The 24,545-nt window shown below is 41.8% G+C and overlaps 1 protein-coding gene across 1 annotated transcript in view; it reads left to right on the top strand.

The window, feature by feature from the left end:
- The window catches only part of CCDC93 (coiled-coil domain containing 93), a 223,743-nt gene that overhangs the window by 181,767 nt on the left and 17,431 nt on the right, over positions 1 to 24,545 (top strand). The window contains exons 19-21 of the mRNA XM_033946543.1: positions 2,423 to 2,505; positions 13,533 to 13,570; positions 17,622 to 17,706. Of these exons, the coding sequence (XP_033802434.1) occupies positions 2,423 to 2,505; positions 13,533 to 13,570; positions 17,622 to 17,706 (206 nt within the window). The remainder of the gene's footprint in view (positions 1 to 2,422; positions 2,506 to 13,532; positions 13,571 to 17,621; positions 17,707 to 24,545) is intronic.

The following is a 24,545-nucleotide window of genomic DNA, read 5'->3' as shown; positions in this document are numbered from 1 at the left end:
ATCCAGCTGCAGTGAGAGCTGAAACAGGTTATACCACCAGTACAGCACAGTGAGTAAAGCCATTGTAGCCTATGGGAAAATTGAGGGGGAGGGGTTTCTAAAAGTCAGTTTTGGAGGTTTCTGGGGCTAGCTATAGGGACCTCACCTCCAAAATCCCCTTCCCTTAATTTTTTGTAACTTACTTTAGCTTCCTGGGCCATTTTATGGCACCAAAACACTATCGTGGCAGACTACATGGATTTCCCAATTTTATTTAAAAAGCCTCTGTGTACCTCAAAGCACCTTGATTTTGCTTAAAATCCATTATTATGGACTCCTCATACCTTTCTACCCCCGTATCATGTCAGGTTTGTGCTGGATGGTTGACTGAGGGAGTGTCCATGTGTCATGATGTACATGAAGGTGGGGAGGGCCTGGGTTTAGCCCCCTCTGGTGCCTCTAGGGCTGGGGAGTGGCAGAGTGAGCATTTTCCAGTCAGGAAATCCTTCCTAGAACCCTTGGAGTGTGAGTTGGCAAAATAACTCATGGATGTCGGAGAGCCCAAGAGATGACAAGGTGAGTCTCTGAAAGGGTCCTCAAGGCTTTACCCCTGATTTTGTGAGTCTTACATGGATAGCTTATTTAAATTGTCAAGGTCCATCTGCGCCCCATGGAAGGTGCACCTATGACTGCGCAAAAGGGTCTGACCTTATAGCACGCTTCCCCCCAGAGAAGGTTTTGAGGCTCTCGGCAGTTTTGTCAGTATATATCTTTGCTAGTTATCTGTAGTCTTCCTTCAGAGTTTTCTTGAGTACTGAAAGAAGTATTTGGTGTCTGCAATGCATCTCTTCCTCATTACTTTCCATTCATTTGTTTTTTGATACTTTTATTCAGGGCTTAATTTGTGAGGAATGGCCTGAAACACAGATCTACCATTTTATTTTCAAACTCTAGTGCAGCAGGAGCATTCTGCTTCCCTGCTGGTTGCTCTGTCCTATGCTCACCACCTCCCTTCTAAGCAAAGAAGAGTCTCTATTCCCTAATCCAGCCCATCTTCTGTTGCTCTTGGCCCACCCAAGCATCTCAGACTCCACAGATCATTTCCTTTTTATCTACAAATTAAGCCCTGATTTTACTCTTACAATTCCACATCAGTCCTTCCTCCTTTCCATGACATGTCATAAAAAGAGTTGTCACTTGGCTTTACTTCTTTAGCTGTCTTTTCTACCACTCATATTTTTACCCTCCTGAGGTTTTTTTCATCCCTTTCAGCTTTACCTAATATTCTTTTTTCTGTTCTCTTTTGTGATTCTCTGTACTATGTGAATGCTTCCCTTTTTAATTTTCAGCCACTAGAGCCAAGTTCAAGTTTCAAGTTTATTAGAAATTTGATGAATCGCTTATACATGATTAAAATCCAAACTATGCATACATTAAAATACAAGATATGCATACAACATATAAATTAAAAAAAAAATAACAACTCAGAGAAGGGGTTAGACCAACAGACAAAACTGGATGTGGAGGAATGAAGGGATAAAGTTACAATATTAATAATTTTAGAAAGAGGGAAACAATAAGGGGAAAAAACATTAGGAAGGGTATCTTTTTTATTTTTTATTTTTGATAAAGGGTCTATTGCACTGTGACTATTTGGTATGCCATGTTGGAATGCTTTTCCTCTTGCACACCCTTCGGACCAGGACTCCATGTGTGCTTAAAAACGGAGCGTGCACTTAATAGGAGTGGGTGGGAGGGTAGGGGGAGGCTGTAGTTAAGCCAGCTCAGTTTAAATATGGCGCGTGGGCTGCTGGAGCCTAAACTATAGGAAAGCTATGCCCTACAGCTTGAGTGGAAGCGGAGCACTCACTTTCCCAGCTGTCCCAGTGCTTAAGCAGCTGTTTGAAGCCTAGCCATTCCCAGTCAGAACGTGATTGCATTTAACCGGAGTGAACGTAACGTGAAAGAATAGAGGTTGGACCTATGACATCAGTGCACGTAAGCGGATTGTGTTCTTATCCGAATTGCAAATATCCAGAGTTTATGTCCATTGACTTTAATGTTAAAAAAACCGGACCGTGGTGGTAGGCTGCAGATAACCGAAGCATGCGCCTGACCGACATGCACTTAGGTGGAGTCGACTGTGTTATCAGTTTTGTAGCTGCTTTCTTGTTTAACCCACTGTCCTTACACATCCTTTTATCTCTTCCCACTCTGTCAGCTCATCTTTCAAGTGCTTCCCTATTTTCCCAAAGTCTAGAAATTTTAGGGGTAGATTTATTAAAAGGCAGTCTAACATCATCTAAGCCCTAATATGCTGCTGCTGGATAAATGAATAACCTACAAAACTGAAGATCAACCCAGGGTATCTTCCCTGTGGGAACTTGTGTTTTGAAGTATTACACTTAATTTGCATTTAATATATTGACTTTGTTCCTTGCAGTATCAGCAACTCACAAAGAAACAAAGCAGTTCTTTACTCTCTATAACACGCTGGATGACAAGAAGGTCTTTTTAGAAAAAGAGGTAAGCAAAACGCTTGAAAACATGAGGATGAAGAATGCAGGACTGAAATGTTTGCCTTCATGTTACATAAGAAAAGTGTGTCTATTTATTAAAATTATAACATGCAAAATTTTTTCATTTTTATTTATTTATTTATATTCTTTTACAAGTTGAGTGAACAATACTTGAAAGGAAATACTACAATTTAATAAGGAAAATTAATTGGCTTATTTTTAATGGCAAAATAATTAAAAAATCTAGCTTTTTGGTTCAGTGATATTAGAAAATAGTCCTTCCATATATGTGTAATGGCTCCCCTCACTCCACACACCCCTAACAGATATACTGTACAGTCTTACTGCAAAACTCTTCTTCATGCTCCTGTTTTTCCTACATAAGTGCTACTTTAAATTTGTTTTTGTAAACAAAAGTTGGATATTTTTTTCCCTACTCTGAGATAAGATGGGCATTATTAACGAGACCCCACACAGCCACATATACCTATCACATGTTTCTTATGATTTCAGACTAATGTGCCCTCACAGTGCAATAATATTTATGGACCTAGTTATCAACATGACACTTCTAAGAATATTGTGGTAGTGGAGAGGGTTGACTCTTTGCCGCCTTAGCAGCTTTCACTATTCTTGTACAGTTGGGTCAGCAGCTGTGCTATTGGATCATGCATTATTAAAAGATATCCTTGAAAGATAAGGGGAGAAGTTATCAATGTGGGCTCCAAACTCCCTCTGAGGCCTTTGGTGCTGCTACCCTCCAATCCAAATCCCCCTTCCCTGAGGCGCTGCTATCTTTCACTACAACCCCCCTCCCCCAGGCCACCAGCATTGCTCTCCTCCTTTCGTGCCCAAGATAATTAGTGCTGCTGTCCACTCCTCCTCCCAGTGACAGTCACTGTGCTTTGGTAACCAACCCTCTTCCCCCCCCCCCCAGTGAGACCTGACATACTTCTGAGCCTCTTAAACCAGCTGCAGCAGTGGCGGTGGATGGCAACCAGAGGCAGCATTCTGAACAGGCTGCTCATGGCCTGCCCTGCCGGGGCCTTCCCTCTACTGTATCACTGATGATGTCACTGATAATACGGCAGAGGGAAGCCCTTGTGGGGCAGACAGCCAACCGCTGCTGTTGCTGCTGCTGCTTTAGGAAGCCTGACAGTATGTCATATCTTATCTAGGGGGGGAGGGAGGGAGGGAGAGACCATCGGTCGGGAAGTGTTGCACATTGCATTAGATGGGGAGGGTTGGAAAGCTGCTGCACAGGGGAATGAGAGGGTGGGATGGAAAAATATGCACGAAGGGAAAGAGGAGAAAGGCAGAATTATTAGATATGGGTTGGAGGAGAGGAAGGAAGAGATGCAACAGAGGCAGAATGGACTGAGGGAAAAATTCTACATATAGTGGAAGGGATGGATACATGCATGGAGAAGAGAGGGGGAGAAATGTTGGCCGTAGAGTGAAAGGCAGGGAGAGATGGTGCATAGGGAGAGAGAAAGAAATGTTACACATGAGAAGGAAGGGAGAGATGCTACATGGAGAATAGAGAGGTTTGACCCAGGGAGAGAAAAAAAAAAGAAAGATGGTAGACAGTGGGAAAGAGATGTTTGATATGGCAGTGGAAGGGAAGGTACAGAGATGTTGGATGGTAAGCACGGTGAAAGAAAAAAATGTCAAATGGGCAAGAGACCCTGGTGAATGAGTTAACCAATAGCCTCGGGGAGGGGGGTTTCAGTGGATAATAGCAGCGCCGGTATACTCAGGGGGAGTTTGGAGTGGGAGGACAGCAGTGACAGTGGTCTTCAAGGGGGTCTAAAATATAATCCGAGGCCCCCATTTTTGGCCCATATTTTGGACCAAAATCTCAGTTTATATTCGAGTATATACGGTAGTTAGACCTATTTGTAATAGTAACTGCAACCAGAAACTACATTTATCTGTCCATTTAGGATAACTTCATTGTTTGTGTTTCCTCCAGTGTGAGGATGTCTTTATAAGATATTTTTGCATCGAACAATTGCATATCAGGCTGCCAGTTGGGATTCAGAACTGCATATTTTATTTGCTTCTTCAATTTTATATATGCATTTCCAAAAATTATTGAAGAACTCCCTTTTTGTAAGATTTTTAGAATAGTAAAGAGGATAATTTCATTTATATTTCACTGTGGTGATGATGTAAACCACATCGATCTGGAAGGTATTGCGGTCTAGAAATGTATTTTAATGCAATGTGTACTGTACTATTTTTGCATAGGTCCCATTTTATGCACTGCGCCTAGTTTAAGATAGCAGAAAAAATTACATGTCTTAATGGTAGCCCACATTGATAGCACCCCCTAAATAATATTGCATTACAAAAGTGGTTATATTTTTGAACTAATACTTTCTTAAACTATATAAAGACAGAATTAAAATCTAGTCATCATAAGTAAGAGTAGTGCGCAAACTTTCTACACCAATTTGACTCTCTTGTATTCACATGCTCTTGAACTTGTAATCTGTTGAATCTCTGTAACATTATTCACAGTAAATTATTAAGTGAAGTTGATGACTCAGAATATTTGGAGCTAAACAACTTTAGTTCAATCCTTTAATCGAATCATTGAGTCAATTCACTGTGAATTCTGCTGTGTGTGCAAATTCATTTCTTACAATGCAGACATTGAAAATTCACTTGAAAACTACTAAAAGTCTTTACAAAATAGTCAGTCCAAATGCTTAGGGCTGGATACTACAAACAGCGCCGATATCGATGTTAATCATGCAATGGCACCATTTGTAGAATCGTGGCTACCTCAAACATAGATGCCAGAAATGTAGGCCATGGTTTTGAAGACCTGCATTTCTGGCCTCTTTGTTTGACATGAATCACATCTACAGATGTGCCTATGGTCATTTCCAGCATTAACCACGCCTACTTCGAACTTAGGCGTTCTAAGGTGCCTCCATGGATGCAATGTAGGTGCCATTTGTATAGGCATCTACATATTTTAATGATTTTTTAAAATCATTTTTCAATGGCTTTGCCAATTAAGTTAGACACCAGTGCCTGACTTAAGGCATCATTTATAGAATACGCCCCTTAACTTATAGTAAGGACAGGTTGTTCACCCTCTCCAAGGTAGGGAGAACGAGAGGGCACTCTCTAAAATTGAAAGGGGATAGATTCCATACGAACATAAGGAAGTTCTTCTTTACCCAGAGAATGGTAGAAAACTGGAACGCTCTTCCGGAGGCTGTTATAGGGGAAAACACCCTCCAGGGATTCAAGACAGAGTTAGACAAGTTCCTGCTGAATAAGGATGTACATTGGTTAGGGCGCTGGTCTTTGACCAGAGGGCCGTCATGTGAGCAGACTGCTGGGCATGATGGGCCACTGGTCTGACCCAGCAGCGGCAATTCTTCTGTTCTTATGTTAGTATTGTAGCTCCTCTGAAGCACTGCCAATAATCTGATCTTCACTGTAATTTCTAATGTCCAATTGAAGACCTGCAGTTTCATTGAATCTTCAACTTCCTCAGGGGCTGATTCAAATCACTGTGCTCTAGAGCAGGGGTCCTCAACCCCCCAGTCAGCGGCCCACTAGCGGGCCACAGCTGTCTGATAGCCAGGCTGTGAGAGATCCTCCATCCCTCAGCAGAACCCCACCAACCACCGACCTCTGTTCTGAAAAGCAGCAGCAGCAGCAACACTGAACAGGCTGCTTCGCTGCCTCCTCCGGGGCCTTCCCTCTTCCGCCACATCACTGATGACATCATTAGTGACGCGGCGGCAGAGGGAAGGCCCTGGCGGGGAAGGCAGCGAAGCAGCCTGTTCAGTGTTGCTGCTGCTTTTCAGAATGGAGGTATGTCTGGGCCTCGCAGTTGGAGGGTCATCCGGGTTCTGCTGCACGTGGGGGATGGGAGGGAGATTTGGAAAGGTCTTGCTCAGGGAGTTGGGTTGGCGGGGTCGTTCTGCTGCATGTGGGGGATGGGAGGGAGAGATGGCAAGATGAGCAGGGGGATGGGTTGGTGGGGTCGTCAGGGTTCTTCTGCACGCGTGTCACTGTCTTCCATCGTCCCCAGATGGGATCGTTTGGTTGCAGGAAAACAAGCTCAGGGCTTTCACTGATTCTGCATTATGGTAAGTTATATAATTTCTATTATGATATTATAACTTAATAATAATAGAAATGTAATGTATATTGTATATAAAATTGCCCTATGAACCTGCCCCGAATCATCCCACACCCCCTTTACCAGTCCCTGTAAAAATTTGCTTCTATAAAAGCAGTCCTTGGTGTCAAAATGGTTGGGGACCACTGCTCTAGAGGACCATAGTCGTCTTATGAAGGAAATTTGCTGCTTCACAACAGAAATCTTCTTATTTATAATTTTCCAAATGTTACAATCAAGTAACCACATGGACAGAATGCTGAAAAGAAGAAATAAGAAGGAATAGAGAATATAATCCCACAATGTTTGGGTGAAGCCAAAATTATTGGCAAAAGTCCACCATGATTGAGGATCCAATTCAACATTGAGCAATAAGAGTTCACTTTGTAAAGAAGAATGAATGAAAAATAGCCTCGTGCTGAATTGTTTTGGTTTGGTTTTTTTAGAGAGAAACCTTTTAGAACCCCTCCATAAATCACCTCCCGAGGGTCTAGTAACCAGAAATGAAATCAAGCATAAAGGCTCCCAAAATATAATCTTTTACTAGACTGATAGTATACAATACATTTACAGGTAAATTTCAGATAAACAGAACCTCCCAACTGAATAACTCCAAATGAAGCAACAAGAACTGTCTAAGTCTTCTGAGTCTCTTGAGATACATCTGGAAACATCAGAACTTTAATTCCCATACACATTTTTTCTTTAGATCTGAAGTGATATTGAAGCAAAAGATCCCTAGCAGCCAATGTTACAGACATTGTTGCCTAGGAACTTCCAGGTGAACCACCTGTTTGTCTCAATTTCTCTAGCTTCCAATGAGTCCAAAGTAAGATCTCCATTATTTGCCATCCTACACTCCCTTATGAGTGGAAAAGTAATAAGATTGTACTGTATAACCAGAAGCATCATATCTTTCTTTAGCTGAATTGTTCTGAGCTGGAGCAAAGCTTAAAAGCCTTAAGTTCACACTTCTAGAAGCATTTCCAACATTCTTAACTTTAAAGCGAAGTGCTGGTAAATCTGAGAGACAAACATTATAAAGCCTGTATCTCAGAAAGAGTCAGTAGATTTTTTTTCCCCACAGTAGAATTTAAATTAGAGGAACTGTAGCTCCAAAGACTTGACTTTGTTTTCCATCTCATCTATAATAATAAAATGCTAAGCGAGCATGCACACTCTCACCGCGTGCTTCCCTGATCCCTGTTCTGTCGGGCTGTGACGATAGGAGTGTGCATGCGCGCCAAACAAGCCTCCCTGTTCTCCACCTCTCCACTTCGTGGCTGCAGAAACAGCCCCACACTCGCGGCTTCAGGCTCATCCAGCTCCAGCACAGCAGAGAGTCGGCAGTACAGACTAATCAGTTTCTCCTTCCTTCCCGCAATCCGACTGGCTCCCTTAGGCCCTTCCTGCCCCCCCTTCCCTTCCCGCGGTCCCGACTCCAAACCTGCCAACTCCAGCAGCCTGCAGCACTCTACACACGCTGCTTCGGGGCCTTCTACTGCCCTGATTTACTCTGGCACGTCCCTGATGACATCATCAGAGACGCGGCAGAGCAAATCAGGGCAGTAGAAGGCCCCGAAGCAGCATGTGTAGAGTGCTGCAGATGCTGCTGGAGTCGCAGGTTTGTTGGGACCGCGGGAAGGGAAAGGGGGGTAAGGGAAATGCTGCTGCTGCACAGGGAAGTAGTGTGGGGGGAGGGAAATGGAGGGAAATAATTCAAACAACTTACTCTATGAAACTTCTGTTATTACACAAAAAAAGGTAGGTGACAAAAGGAGAGAGGCAGAAAAAAAAAAATCCACATGCAGCAGCCAAAGAGACAAACACAGACAGAGTGACCAAAAGTAAGAAATACAGACAGCCAAAGAGATAGACAGAAGGTGACAGTCAAAAAACCACACAGAAGAACAGGGGTTTAAAGAGACAGATTTAAAGAAAAAAAAAATTTGGACAGGTAGAGAGAGACAAACAGAAGAAAAAGACAGGGGCTAAAGAGAGATTAAAAGAGACAGACACCAAAACAAAGACAGACAGACATACAGCGGCCAAGGAGACAGACACCAAAACAAAGACAGACAGACATACAGCGGCCAAGGAGACAGACAGCAAAAAAAAGACAGACAGACAGACATACAGCGGCCAAGGAGAGAGAGACAGAAAGAAAGACAGACACACAAATCTATTCTAGCACCCATTAATATAACGGGCTTAAAGACTACTTAAATATAAGAGAACAAAATTTATCACTGGAGAAAAGTGGGTTAGCTAAGTCAGATATAAAAAGACATATAGAATCCATAGTCTTTTCTGTAGGTTTATTTGAAAAGTGAGCCAGGCAGTTTGTGAGTAAAAATAGATGATTTTGAGGCCTCTACCTTGAGCACAAGGATTTGTTTCAAATTGCCTCCATCTTGGTTCTGCTACACTCCGTCCACCCTGAGTAGTTGATCCGTGGCAGTATTATCTAACTTGGCCACCTGAGGAAGATCTTTTTTTTCCTGTTCCCCATCAGCCCACACTTAATTCAGTGGACACAGCACAACCTGCTAGGTGGAGCCATTGTTCTTGGCTGCAGGGACAGGGCTTTAGTGTCACTTCAAGTCCTAATGATTGCTCCTGCCTTCCTTCCAGAAGAGACAGATTCCAGCGAAACCACACAATGGGCCAATTCTAAACTCCTGCATGATTCACAAGGTTATCAATTTGTCCCATGACAAGGGCAGTAGGAGCGGAGGCCTGAGAAAAAGCCCAATTTTCTGACTGCCCTTGTGCTCTCCCATTGTGGAAAATAGAAAAGGTTAGAGACATGTTGCAGCCGCCTAATATGCAGCAGCCATCTTGAATCCTTGTCCCAACACAAATTATAAATTGCATGTTCTCACTAACCATTTATATGTTCATAAAAAAAACTTTGTACGTTTCATAAAATGCTGATACATCATGTATCTTCAGTTAGACACTAAACTAAACCTTGGGTTTGTATACTGCATCATCTCTACATTCGCAAAGCTCGACACGGTTAACAAGGGTTAGGGTAGAAAGGAACTCCAGTTAAAGGAAAAGACAAAATGAAGAGAAAATTTAGGACAGAGTATGGACACTATGGACATAGTTTGTAACTTAGAAATCTATTTCTGTTCCAACTGTGCCAGCGTTATATTTCTGTCATTACCCTTGTTGCCTAGCACATAATCAAGATTCCCCTAATTAAAACAACCCACTGGTGTCTACAGTCTATGTCAGGGCTGCCCAAGTCCGGTCCTCGAGATCTACTGGCAGGCCAGGTTTTCAAGATATCCACAATGAACATGCATGAGAGAGATTTCCATAGCAAGAAGGCAGTGCTAGTAGATCTCAAGGACCGGACAGCCATGGTCGATGTGATGCTGAATAATAGAGGCTAATAAAGTTGCTACAGCCAGTTTGGACTTACATTTCCTAAACCAGTTTCACAGTGTGACTAGCTTAAGACATAAGAAGCAAAAAAAACCTCACTCCATTAATAATATGACCAAAACAGCTATGCACCAAATCATTCTCACAAGCGAAAGAAAAGCCTCAGATAACTGGAGAGGTGAGCCCACACTCTACCACCCATGCATCAGAGGCAGAAAATACTTTCACTAATGTGAAGACAGCGAGGTGAAAACACTAGTGACAAACTAACTGTTCAAACAAAGATAAATATCTCTTCAAATGGATAATCAGTCCAAACAGTAAAGTCCAACGGCCGACGATTGTTTCGTGGCAAAAGCCACTGCTTCAGGGCCTCAGTGAAAAACACTTAGGGCTCCTTTTACACAGCTACGCTAGCATTTTTAACGCACGCACCGGATTATCGCGCGCTAGCTGAAAATCTACCGCCTGCTCAAAAGGAGGCAGTAGAAGCTAGCGCGCGCGGCAATTTAGCACGCACTATTCCATGCGTTAAGGCCCTACCGCGGCTTTGTAAAAGGAGCCCTTAGTTCAATGGACAAGCTTTCTGTTTGACGTATTTCTCCTCTGCAAACTCTATGGTTCACAACACCATCCACCAGTCTACTCCAGACATCAGCTTGATGCTGTACTAGGATTACCCATAGCAGGTGCTGCTATTATAGAGACAGGTATGTAAAAGAAACAGTACATCTTTGGGAGGTGGGAGGGAGTCATTGACCACTGGGGAGGGTCATGATATAATCCCTCCACTGTAATAATAAAAACAAGTGGAAATGTCCAATAATAAAAGGTGCAATAAATAAAGATGTCTTTCAACTCATCTGGACAAACAGGTAATCCTTTATTCTTCCAAAAATACTCGACCCAACATGTACATGTTTCGGCCCTACGGCCTGCGTCAGGAGTCTATAGATAATGTATAAAATCATATGAACACATCTAGAAACATATATAAACTATAATAGTAAAATATATGATCTCAAAAAATTATTATTATAAAACACATTCAATAATAATAATAATTTTTTGAGATCATATATTTTACTATTATAGTTTATATATGTTTCTAGATGTGTTCATATGATTTTATACATTATCTATAGACTCCTGACGCAGGCCGTAAGGCCGAAACATGTACATGTTGGGTCGAGTATTTTTGGAAGAATAAAGGATTACCTGTTTGTCCAGATGAGTTGAAAGACATCTTTATTTATTGCACCTTTTATTATTGGACATTTCCACTTGTTTTTATTATTCTGTTTTCTGTGGATTTGTTTCCCCTGTGTTTTGCGATAATCCCTCCACTGGCCATCTGTTCAGTTTGGGAACCTTTGTGGCACTTAGACACTTTTAAAACAGTTCTAGCTCGGGACGTCTAAATGGCGTCCTGGCGTCTTGGGAAATTTTTGGTTATTGCCACAAGATGGCCAAGCACTCAGCATGCCCAAATCCTGCCCATAACGCACCTCCAATACGCCTAATTGAACTTTGTACACACTGCGAACAAGAAGCTTAGCAGGACATCTAGGAAGTCTGTTTTCAAAAATCGGCACTTGGACCTTTTGGAAATTAAAACGTCCATTCTGGTTTTGGTTTTTCTGTTTTGTTTTTTGGATGTCTTTCATTTTTGAAAATGAGCCCCATAGTCCAATACTATCATCCATAATAATAAAAGGCTAAGCGTGCATGCGCTGTCGAAAATCCGTGAGTCCTGGTGGCGTGAGCTGTGCTTCTGTGCCAGTGCTCACGGCATGTGCCAGCGACTCCTCCCTCCCACTGCCGGTCCTCTTCAAAGCGGCCTGCTGAGGTTCGCCAGCCACTGTAGCGAACTTTGCAAGCCGCTCTAGCAAATCCAGGGAGGCGAAGGCGGGACGGAGGCTGCAATCAGCAGCGGCTGCTGCTGCTCCTCCAGCCGCCTAGCTCCTCTCCGCCAGCCCCGGCTGGCAGCCCCCTCTGCCCAGTTCTCTCTGCTCCGGTGGCCCGCGCAGGAGAAGGAGCGGATGAAGCAGGGTGACTGTGCAAAGGGAAACAAGGGGGTTGACGGGACGGGAAGGGGAAAGGGAGGGGGAGGAAGCCGAGGAATCTCTAGCACCCGTTAATGTAATGGGCTTAAAGGCTAGTTCTATGTATAAAATGACATATGTGATTTATTTCATACAGTGTCCTTGTCTTAACCCTTTCAGGACCATAAGGATCGTAGGCCAATTTTTGTGGTTTTGACGACATTTTTATGGTAAAAAGGGCTTGCAGATGCCAAAAAATTGATTTTTTTTTGTGAAATATCATTATTTTTTTTTTTAAAAAATCACACTTCTGGCTTATGGACAGTGTGGCAAGTGAATCTTCTCGTCAATCTGGCAACGACGCTAATGAATGAATGTCGGAACCAGTTTGTTTACATAAAGGCAGTATCAAATGGAATCCGTACATATCAAATTTAGAACTGTAGACTATCCCAATCAAAATGTATAGGATTTTAAAGTTATGGGACAAATATGTCCCTTGGTCCTGAAAGGGTTAAGCTGGAAAACCAGCCATATTGTGAAGCTGCAACTTATTGAACATTAAATCCAGATTTTCTACAGCAATTTTATCAGCCTCTCTTGTTCAGCATCGCATTGATTGTACGAGTGGACTGAGGAGAATACTTGATCATATGCCAGGCAGTAGGGGTAATGACAGAACTACAACATTGGCACGGTTGGAACATTAATGGATTTTTGAGTCACAAACTTTACACCCATGGGGGTCTAAATTAAGAAATAGAGTGGATTAGCATTTTGTGAATTGTACAAAGCTTTTTATGAACATAAAAATAGGTCAGTGAAAACATGCAATTTAAGATTTGTGTTGTGCTGTCAGCATGTTTCCATTTTCCCACAGTTGCCGCCTCTGTTTATAAGACTGTGCGTACCCGTAGAGCACGGTGATTTGGTGCAGCCTCTGAGGAAATTGAAGTCTTGAGTTGGGCACAGTGGATTGTGGACTTCAGTAATTACAGCAAAGACCAAGATTGTTTGCTCTGCTTCAGAGGAGCTACAACAGTGTATGGAATGACTTTATTTTCGTAAAGACTTCTAGTGGTTTTCAAGTGAGTTTTCAGTGACTGCACTTTAATAGGTAAAATTGCACGCACAGTATTGACTCGGTGATGGTTTGGTTAAAGAAGAATGGACTGTCACAGCCTTATTGAGCTGAGATTGCGAAGCTCCTAACATTCTCGGAGTCATCCACTTATCAGTTTTTATATTTAGCAATTTACTGTGAGTAATATTAGCATTTTAACAGATTGCAAGTATATAGATTTTACTCTGAGAGTCTATTTGTGGAGTTAAGCTTAAACTAATGAAAGCTTAATATTATAAATAAGTCAGGAAGACCCTTTATTTGCCATTATAATTATCTTTGTTGTTATTTTGATATTGATTTATCTTTGCTAGGTTAACTTGCTGAATTCAATTCATGACAATTTTCAACAGTAAGTAACTGCTTCTGAATTAAAGTAAAAAAGTATTAAAATAATTTGACTGACATTCTACAGTTGTAAATACATATTAAGGGACCTTTTTGCTAAGTTGTGGCAAAAAGTGACATAGGCGCTTAACTTAAAACTTAGGTGCCTATAATTTAAGCCAGGGTTTTAATGACCTACATTATAGGCACCTCAGTCCTTTAAAGAATCATGCCTAGCAGTGTCTAAGTCTTTCTTCACCCCTAAACATGTCTACTTTGGTCTTAGGTGCTGCTAGGGGCCTATCTTTTTGTAGAATTACGCCTAAGAACGTAGGTGCCTGTCTCCCAATCTATTTCAATTATGAGATTGTTTAACCCTTTCAGGACCATAAGGATCGTAGGCCAATTTTTGTGGTTTTGACGACATTTTTATGGTAAAAAGGGCTTGCAGATGCCAAAAAATTGATTTTTTTTGTGAAATATCATTATTTTTATTTAAAGAAATCACACTTCTGGCTTATGGACAGTGTGGCAAGTGAATCTTCTCGTCAATCTGGCAACGACGCTAATGAATGAATGTCGGAACCAGTTTGTTTACATAAAGGCAGTATCATATGGAATCCGTACATATCAAATTTAGAACTGTAGACTATCCCAATCAAAATTTATAGGATTTTAAAGTTATGGGACAAATATGTCCCTTGGTCCTGAAAGGGTTAAGCTCATTATTGAAGCCAATTTACTAATTAAGTTAGGCGCCTATGTCACTTTTTGTAGATGATGGCAGATAAAGATCCAAAGGGTCATCCAATCTGCCCAACCTGATTCAATTTAATTTTTTTTTCTTCTTAGCTATTTCTGGACAAGAATCCAAAGCTCTACCCCAGAGGTAGGGAACTCCGGTCCTCGAGAGCTGTATTCCAGTCGGGTTTTCAGGATTTCCCCAATGAATATGCATGAGATCTATGTGCATGCACTGTTTCAATGCCTATTCATTGGGGAAATCCTGAAAACCTGACTGGATTGCGGCCCTCAAGGAGGGACTTTGAGATCCCTGCCTTAGACCTTCAATATTTACTATTTTCTGATTCTAGATCCTCTATGTTCATCCTACGCTTTTTTGAACTCCATCGCCATTTTCCTCTCCACTACCTCTCTCAGGAGCGCATTCCAGGCATCCACCACCCTCTCCGTAAAGAAGAATTTCCTAACATTGCCTTTGAATCTACCACCCCTCAACCTCAAATTAGGTCCTCTGGTTTTACCATTTTCCTATCTCTGGAAAAGATTTTGTTCTACGTTAATTCCTTTCATGTATTTGAACGTCTGAATCTTATCTCCCCTGTCCCTCCTCTCCTCCAGGGTATACATATTCAGGGCCTCCAGTCTCTCCTTACACATCTCCTGGCACAAACCTCCTATCATGCATGTTTTTTCTGCAAGCTAAGGCATTTTTGCTGCAGCCTTAAAGTGGCTGATTTTTAAAATGTTTTTCTGTTAATGGCCATTATTATTATTATTTATTTTTCTTCATATCCTACAATTTTATGCGGATTACAAATTATTCAGTTACTCGAGCATTTTTCCCTATCTGTCTCAGCAGGCACACTCTTATCTAATGTACTTGGGGCACTGGGGGATTAAGTGACTTGGTAAACACTAAAACATAGAAACATAGAAAGATGACGGCAGATAAGGGCTACAGCCCATCAAGTCTGCCCATACCATTGACCCCCTTTTAAGTCTACTGGCCCCCTTAACTCTACTGACCTGCTCTATTAAGTCTATATCCTAGCGACCCTATTCATTGGTATGACTCTCGCAGTGATGTAGAAGATGAAGGAGTGAGGTAAACTGGAAACAACCACAACAATCGTAAGCCTCACTGATTCGGGTTCAGTTGCAGGATGGCAAAAAAGTCAAAGCTATGATTTCATTCAGAATTTGTAAATAAGCAGCTTTGGTTCATCTAGTTGCCTCCTTCCAAAATATAGCTTAATTGCTTACTGCTGTACTACTTTGTATCATTTTTCAAAAATAAAGACTAAACAAAGACATGGAAAAGAAAAGAGATAAAGGAAAACATATTTCATATTATTTGAATGCTAGATGAATCATTGATCTTGGGCTGCATTTGGATGGTGATGCATACTTGGAGCAGATATTCTGCCGGTGGTGGTGAGCTTGTTTGTTGACCGTCACTGGGGTTATTCACGGATATTCATTGTCAGGCCATGTCCAGGCTTTGGCATTGAATAGCCAGTTTATGAAGAGACTGCTAACACATCTGGTTAAGTCAGTATTTAGAACTCAACTAGCTATGAGTTGCTACAAAAAAAGATAGGCTTGTATTTTATGCAGTCCCATTTTTATGTAGTTACTCTGGCTGGTTAATTGCTGAATATCGGCACTTAAACAGCTAACTGCTGACTCCACCCTCAAAATTGCGTGACCCGGAAGGGAATGACCTGACATGTTTCGCAAGTATTTTAGGAGGCGGATGACATTAGCAGCCGTGGGGGACCCTTAATAAAGCACATCAGTGCGAAACAGGTCAGGTCATTCCCTCCCAGGCCACGCATAATAAGATAAGTGAAGTTAAATCTAGCATGACAAGTCAAGCAAAAGTTTATTTAAAGGTTATTAAATGATATTTATGAAATCTATTATAAATTATTAAATTATTTAAATTGGAGTACAAGCAATAGTGCCAGTGATGAAGAGCCACATAATTCTCCCCGCTTGAAGTTTTTGCTAGGCGGTGGAGTGGTGGGTCTGAGGCCTGTATGCTAAATAAGTATTGATATCCAGCACGGGGTTTGACACTGACATATATATGCTGGATATATTCTGGCTTTAACATCAAGTTTTTGTGACTTAAAACTAACTGCATGTATTTAGTGTGGTGAGGTTTAGTGTGGTGAGGTTTTACCACACATAAAAAGTTCATTGGTTACAATTTGCTGGTTAACTTCACTGCTTAGAGGTCTTTTAAATAGCTACCCCATAATCTACACGTAGTTATGTACTCAATATGTGATCTGCTATTGATTATTTTCTTTACCTGGGCTTCTCACCCCTCGATATTGGCCATTGTGTAGCGGTCATGGAAACACAAATTTCAGTTGGTACACACCTGGTTCGGGGGTGGAGGGGGGGGGGGAGAATGGAAAATTTTCAAAAATGTTTTATCCTTGTCTTGTAGACTCTTGTTCCTTGTTATTCCATTGGGTGTTTTGTTTCTCAGGACTGTATTGTTCTTTGTTCTGCTTAATAAAGATGATATTTGAAAAAAATATATATATATCTACCCCATAATAATGTAGTAGGTGAAGACAGAAAAAAAAAAAAAAACCCACCCCTGCAGTCTGCACATTTATTCCAGCCTATCTTTTAAGGAAACATCCCAGTTTGCTCCAGTTATAGATTTGAAAGGATGAATGCTGATAGTTTGGGGCATGGTAATATATTTAAATTGACATGGGGGCCGTTGACATCTTATGTTACCTCACTATAATAGGTTTTTGATTGTGAGTCAGTTTTTGTTTATTTTGGTACACATCCAGGGATGGGGGGTTATTCCTGTCATAATTTGATTTTTAAATATTTACACTTGGGATGGGTGGGAGGATGGAAGGATATGGCTAATAGGGTAAGGTTATTGGAGAAATCTATTTCTGTGTTTTATTAAATTATCATTTGGTGGGTGGTGGGAGGGTAGAAATTGTTTGGCTATGCATATTTGAAAGTTAAATGTGCTTATATTGACTTATTATATATGATATATATGATATATTATGTATTGCATTATTGAAGATAGGAAAATCAATAAAGATTTAAAAAAAAAACCCAACAAAACCATCCCAACTGCCAGCTACAGAAGCATGACCACCTACAGGATATTCTTCCTTGTCCAGTCAGTTCGTGTACTCGGCTGATATTTGAAAATCAGGTTGTGTCCGCATTTCAAACTTTGTGTGCAGCTTAGCAGTTAGGAACATTACTGAAAATAGGTCCAGATATATATGTCCATTCTTATCTACTTTCTCCTTTTTTTTCTTTTTCTTTTTTAATAGAGCTATGGCATCTTCAGGTTCAAGAGAGCAATTCTTACGGCAGATGGAACAGATTGTAGAAGGGATTAAACAGAATCGAATGAAGGTAAGATGTTTTTTTCATTTATTTCTGACAGGTGCTTGAAATCATTTCAAAGACTTGTTGATAACAGCATGTTAAAGTGAAAGTCACTAATTACTGTATGAGATTTTGTTCAAAAAGAGTCTAAATCTGAAAACTTTAATTTGTAGATATCCTTTTCTTTTCTGGTAAGGATTTTGTATTTATGTAGAAACATAGAAAAAGACAGCAGATAAGGGCCGCGGCCCATCTAGTCTGCCCACCCTAATGACCCTCCCCTATTTAACTCTGTGTAGAGATCCCACGTGACGATCCCATTTCTTCTTAAAATCAGGCATGCTGCTTGCTTCGATCACCTGAAGTGGAAGTTTATTCCAGCGATCAACCACTCTTTCGGTGAAAAAGTATTTCCTGGTGTCGCCGTGCAATTTACCGCCCCTGATTCTCCATGGATGTCTTCTTGTCGCGCTATATGCCAGGTTTCTGCACATTAGTTATAGTGGTAGGAAGAATAATGAGAAGTAAGGAAAATATGTTGGACTTAAGACGAGAATACTGAAGTTTCAAGGTGATATGGACACATGTTCACTGAAATTGTGAATCGGTCTCCCAAAGGCTTTCTAGAAGAAATATGCAAAATAGTTTAGTTTAAACTAAAATTGAGTGGACTTGGGGTCAAGATAGCGTTGAGAGCAGACGCTTGATCGGAGCTCTCTCTTGTGTGGGAGCTGTTTCTATTAAGGGAAAGCAAAGAGTGTTCCACAGGTTTGTCATTCACCGTTGGCGTCATCAAGGCGCTTGGTGCAGACGACCATTCCAGGAGTGATGACCCGACAAGCGATGGAGGCTGTGCTGGCTTCAGAAAGAATGCTGGATGCTTCTGCAAACTTTAGAGCTGACCAAGCTTCACTGAGCCCAGATCAGAGGCGGGCTCCTCCTTAACCCAGATGCACTATGCAAGCAGAAGTGGCTGATGGTCTGCCTTTCAGAGAGGAGTTTTTGGCAGTCTGCCATGGAGGACCAGCTGAGGGGTTAACGGCTGAAGCCGGAAGATCTGTAACCTGCTTGGAAGGGAGTGGAAGAGAGGATTCTCAAGGTAAAAACTTGGTTTAGGAGGGAGACAGTTAAGCCTGCAGTTGTTAATATGGAAGCAAGCTATTATGGTCATTGACCCTAACCTTAAAAAGGCAATTCTGTGTTGAGTTATTTTGGAACTCTTTCCTATAGTGTGGAAATGCAAGGAGAGTCTTTGCAGGTGTCACTAAACATTTACAGGGAAATTTTGAGGGGTCTTTTTGAAGGTTAGAGCCTGCATGCAGCCCCTCCTTAGGGCACATTTTTATAATCTCTGTCTCTATCACCCGAAAAGGGAAGACAAAAAGAGGTGTTCTAAGAATTAGTTGACCACGAGTCAAACATACATCCCCTCTTTCTGGATTTCAGCATGTTATCCTAATGACACGGTAAGGTATGTTGGGAGGGAGCTTAGTAGAGAATGACATGGGGACAAATTTTTCCCCATCCCCGCAGGAACTCAATTTCCCCTTCCCATCCCTGCGAGTTTTGTCCCTGTCCCATTCCTGCAAGCTCTGCCTTCACTGCTCAAGTCTCAAACACTTATGATTTTAAAGTGTTTGAGGCTTGAGCAGATGAGGACAGAGCTTGCAGGAACGGGGCAGGGACAGGAAAAGAACTCTGTGGGATGAGACAGAAAAATTTGTTCCCATGTCATTCTCTAGAGCTTAGGTATAGAGAATGACACAGGGACAAATTTTTCCCTGTTCCTGTGAGTTTTGTCCCTGTCCCATTCCTGTAAGCTCTGCCTTCACTGCTCAAGTCTCAAACACTTATGATTTTAAAGTGTTTGAGGCTTGTGCAAATGAGAACAGAGCTTAGGCATTGGTGGAATGAGGCATTATGACATCACAATCTGAGTTCTAGAATGTTGCTACTTATGATTTTATAGTGTTTGAGGCTTGTGCAAATGAGGACAGAGCTTAGGCATTGGTGGAATGAGGCATTATGACATCACAGTCTGAACTCTAGAATGTTACTACTTATGATTTTAAAGTGTTTGAGGCTTGTGCAGATGAGGACAGAGCTTGCAGGAATGGGGCAGGGACACGAAAAGAACTCACAAGGATGGGGAAAAATTTGTCCCCTTGTCATTCTCTACTTTGGTACTACCATACACGCTCAAGGATGCTTTTCAAGCACTGGAAGTGACAGAGTGCCACTGTGCAACAGCAAGGCGGTCCACATGTGTGACTGGAGATCTGTTTTTAGATAACACTTGTTGCAGGTAATGTCTCTTGAAGAGAAATATTGCTTTTGTGTTAGAAAAAAAACATATTATAAGAAAAATAATGAGTTTTTAATGCCGCTACGCCTAGAGAGTATTCCTGTAGATTGATTTCTGTTGCATATAAATTCATTTACTAAAAGCCAGTTAACAATAATTTTCTATTATGCAATACTAAACATTTGTAAACAGACTTTTGGGATTTCTACTGCACTCACTTCAAATGTAAATTGTAACTTGAAAAGGAAAAGGTTCAACATAAGTGTTTTAAATTAATCCAGTGGAAAAAGCATTATCTAAATTCTGATTGACTGTTTTACACTACATTTTTTATGGAATAAAAACAATAACCACAAAATGGCTTTTTTCCCAAATGATGAAGCTTAGAATATCTACTGCCATCTTGTCAGTAACATAGAAGAGAGGAGACTAGACCTGATTATGGTAATTTCCTTGACAAAATACATGACTAGTAATTATAGGTCTGCTCTGTGTAGCATCATTTATCAAAGCCTACAGTCTGTCACAAACCTTGGATTGGTTTGCAGGGCTGTTGTGATTGTTGCTTGCCAAGACCAGTTTCCCCAAGCTAATATAAAAACAGTTTATAGGGGTTATTTGTTCGTCCAAATTATCTACACACTGTATTTTTTTTGCATTGCCAAATGAAAAAAAAATTAGTAAAACCACTCATAAATCATTTGGAACATTTTTTTTTTCATTGATCTCTTGGTCTGCCAAAAATAGATAAAAGTGAAACGGGGGAGTTGAACATGGGATTTTGAATTAATGTACTGCATGTTTCTGCAATCTGTCATTAAATGACTCTGTTGATTGCTGAATTGTTAGATATTAGAATGTAGTGATACCTTTTAAGCATGGTTAGTATCTATGATGCAGAATAAGTATACACATAAATTGCTTCTATTACAGTGAATAATTATAAGGGCACTGTAGGGAGGTTAACAGGCGCCTGATGGGCTTATGTTTATATATGAATAAGAAATACGAGCACTACAGACACTAATATTTACACTGTCAAATAGGTAATGTAACTATGTGTGTGGGATTGTGTGGCACAGTGGTTAAAGCTACAGCCTCAGCACTCTGAGGTTATGGGTTCAAACCCACATTGCTCCTTGTGACCCTGGGCAAGTCACTTAATCCCCCCAGGTGCATTAGATAGCTTGTGAGCCCCTAGGACAGATAGGGAAAAATGCTTGAGTACCTGAATAAATTAATGTAAACCGTTCTGAGCGCCTTTGGGAGAATGGTATAGAAAATTGAATAAGTAAATGTTTTATTTTTTTAAATCCTATATAATAAAACCCTAAACGCGCATGCGCACTTAGGGTTTCGTGTTCCCTGCCGCTGTGTTTTCTGATCCATGGCCGGATTCTATTTTAGAACCTGGCGGCAAGGAACACTCTGGCCACTCCCCTCCTCCCGCCCTCACTCACCAACCGCTGGAGGAAACGCAGGCAAGCTCTCCCTGCCCGTGTCCTCGCCGCCCCGATTGTCTTCTGTGGCCGTATTCAGCGGCTTGAGACGCATGAAAGGCGGTGTGGAACGCGGCTGCTGGGAAGAGGGCTTCGCAGAGCGGCGCGGGCGGTGGCTGCCAGGAGGAGGGATTCGCGGAGTGGCGCTGGCGGTGGCTGCCGGGAGGAGGGCTTCGAGCCGCTGAGGGTCGGTGCTGCTCCCGTGAGGATCGCGGCCGGCTGTACCAAACTTCGCAGGCCCGAAGAACATTTCCGCTGACATACGTGATCGCGTCAGAGGGAACTTACTTCCGAGGGACAGAGCAGCCCACAAGGTTCGCAAAAGCCGGCCGCGATGCTCACAATGCTGCATACTGGACTGGGGAAACAGGTAAAGGGTGCTGCTGAAGCAGGGAAGAGGGACAGGGGGACAGGGAAGAGGTGCTGCTGGACCAGGGGAAGATGGACAGGGGGAGCAGGGAAGAGGTGCTACTGGGCCGGGGGAGCAATGAAGAAGGACAGGGGGAGCAGGGAAGAGGTGCTGCTGGACAGGGAAGTGGAGTGGGGAGGGAAATGCTGCTGGTGAGAAAAGGGGGCTCGGGCTGAAAGGGAACAGATGGGAGAAGGGGGCTGGGGGGGTAAAAATGAGTTTGGAACTGGGGCTGAAAATAGGGGACATGTGAGGGAAGGAGGCTTTACTAGCACCCGTTAATGTAATGGACTTAAATACTAGTAAATAAATAAATACTTATATGTGCCTAGTCTCGGTGGTCATTATATCATTATATGGGCGAAAAAGCTTCAAAAAGGGACAATAGCCTTCAGGCCTACGAGTTCACGTTCTCTCCGAGATCTCCGAGAATCTCGGAGAGAGCGTGAACTCACAGGCCTTGAGCATGCGCAGATGCTCAAGGCCCAGCACAGAAGAGGAGGCCGATCTTCGGGCACCGGCACCAACACACAGGACATGCCAGTGCCGAGGCCGAGATGAAAGTAAGAAGCGGGTTCGGGTGGGTCTGGGAGACTTCAGGTCGCGGCGGGGGGGTGCCGGATCGCAGGGGGGAGGGTGCCGGATCGCTTGGGGGGGCCTTCGGGAGAAGCAATGCCGGTTCTCGTGGTGGGGGGGGATAGAGCAGCGCCACTGGCCTCGGGGGGTGGGAACGTATCAAAGCGAGTTACCATTATTTCCTATGGGGAAACTCGCTTTGATATACGAGTCTTTTGGTTTACGAGCATGCTCGTAAACCAAAAGACTCGTATATCAAAGCGAGTTTCCCCATAGGAAATAATGGTAACTCGCTTTGATACGTTCCCAAAGTACCACTGTACTTCTTAATTCTTCACTGTCTATGAAATCATATCTCAAATTGGTTATTCAGAGGATATTTTTGAAGTTGAAATCATTACGACCTTTGAAACGATTGAGTCCACCTAATTTTCATACAGTTTTACAAGCATATATTTACCCATTGTTTGATTACTGTAACTCAGTTTGCCTAAAAAAGGCCCCCCTTTTATGAAGCCACATTAGGCTTTTTTATCACTGGCTGTGGTAGTAAAAGCTCCAAATCTCATAGAGTTCCTGTGAGCATTGGCGGTAATTCCGCCATGGCCAGCGATTGATTTTTTTTTTTTTTTTTTTAAAGTAGATTGGCTTTACAAATAGCTCAAAATGCTACTTCTCAAATTAATCTCAGGAAGTCCTTGTATAGTCACATTACGCCAATTCTTAAGCAATTTCATTAGTTGCCTCTTCAGTGGCATATTCATTTAAAAATGTTAACACTAATTTTTAAAATTCTTTATGAACAACCACCACTTTGGTTGCAACCCTAAAGGTTCATGTGCCAGGATGTAATGTTTGTTCAAGTAATTAGGAACCACTTGATGATCCAGATTTTAAGCAAATTAGATTGGCGATGTATTGGGACTCGATCTTTCTGGTCGTGGGACTTCGGTTGTGGAACTCCCTTCCAAAGGAATTGAGAAAGATTGAGTCATTAGAAAACTTTTAAAAGCACATCTGTTTTCTCAGGCATTTTTATGAATTAAAAACAGAAATCTTTAGACATTATTCAGGTTTTTGATTACAGTATGTCTTGAAGAGTAGCATGTTTAATGTTATATCTGTTCTATGTGCGTATGTTATAAACCACTTAGGCCCTCTTACAAAGGTGCGCTAAGCGTTTTAGCGCGGATTTAGCGCACGCTAAATCAATGCGTGCGCTAACTGCTAACACATCCATAGGATAACATGCACGCATTAGCATTTAGCGCGCGCTAAAAAGCTTAGCGCACCTTTGTAAAAGAGAGGGTTAGATTTACAGAATATAAGAAATTTTTTAAATAAGATAAAAATAAATATCACCAAAATCTGTCCCTTTTTTTAATCTTGACAGACAACTGAACTCTATATCAATTCCCTTATTGCCTCTTATTTAAAGTGCTGTAACCTCCTCACGTTTCACACTAAACTCACTTCTCCACTACACACTATTCAGAATTCAGCTACATGATTTACATTCTTCCAGGGTCACTTGTGACCATGTAATCCTTCTTCTCAAGTCACAACATCGACTTTCCGTTGACTTCTGCAGACCATTCAATCATCTCCCTTTCCCCTGCAGCTCCTCTTTGCCTCTCTTCTTTCCATTCATTGGGCAAATCTCTCTTATCTTTGTTTGCTGCCTTGCTCTACTGCAGGGGTGTCAAAGTCCCTCCTCGAGGGCTGCAATCCAGATGGGTTTTCAGGATTTCACCAATGAATATGCATGAGCTCTATTAGCATACAATGAAAGCAGTACATGCAAATAGATCTCATGCGTATTCATTGGAGAAATCCTGAAAACCTGACTGGATTGCGGCCCTCGAGGAGGGACTTTGACACCCCTGACACCCTATTTTATGCCTAGAACACACTTCCTTACTTGATGTACTGTATGTTCACATTCTGACTATATTCAAATGCTTCGCCAAACCCAACGTTTTTCTGTAAGAAGGTTTATTTCCCAAAGCCTGTTTGCTTTGCATATGTGTCTTGACTAAATTGTAATCTCTACGGAGAAAGAACTTTTTCATATGAC

Source organism: Geotrypetes seraphini, chromosome 5, assembly GCF_902459505.1.
Source record: "Geotrypetes seraphini chromosome 5, aGeoSer1.1, whole genome shotgun sequence".
Taxonomy (NCBI): domain Eukaryota; kingdom Metazoa; phylum Chordata; class Amphibia; order Gymnophiona; family Dermophiidae; genus Geotrypetes; species Geotrypetes seraphini.
The sequence above is the reverse complement of the archived record's forward strand: the minus strand, read 5'-3'. Positions and strand labels throughout refer to the sequence as shown.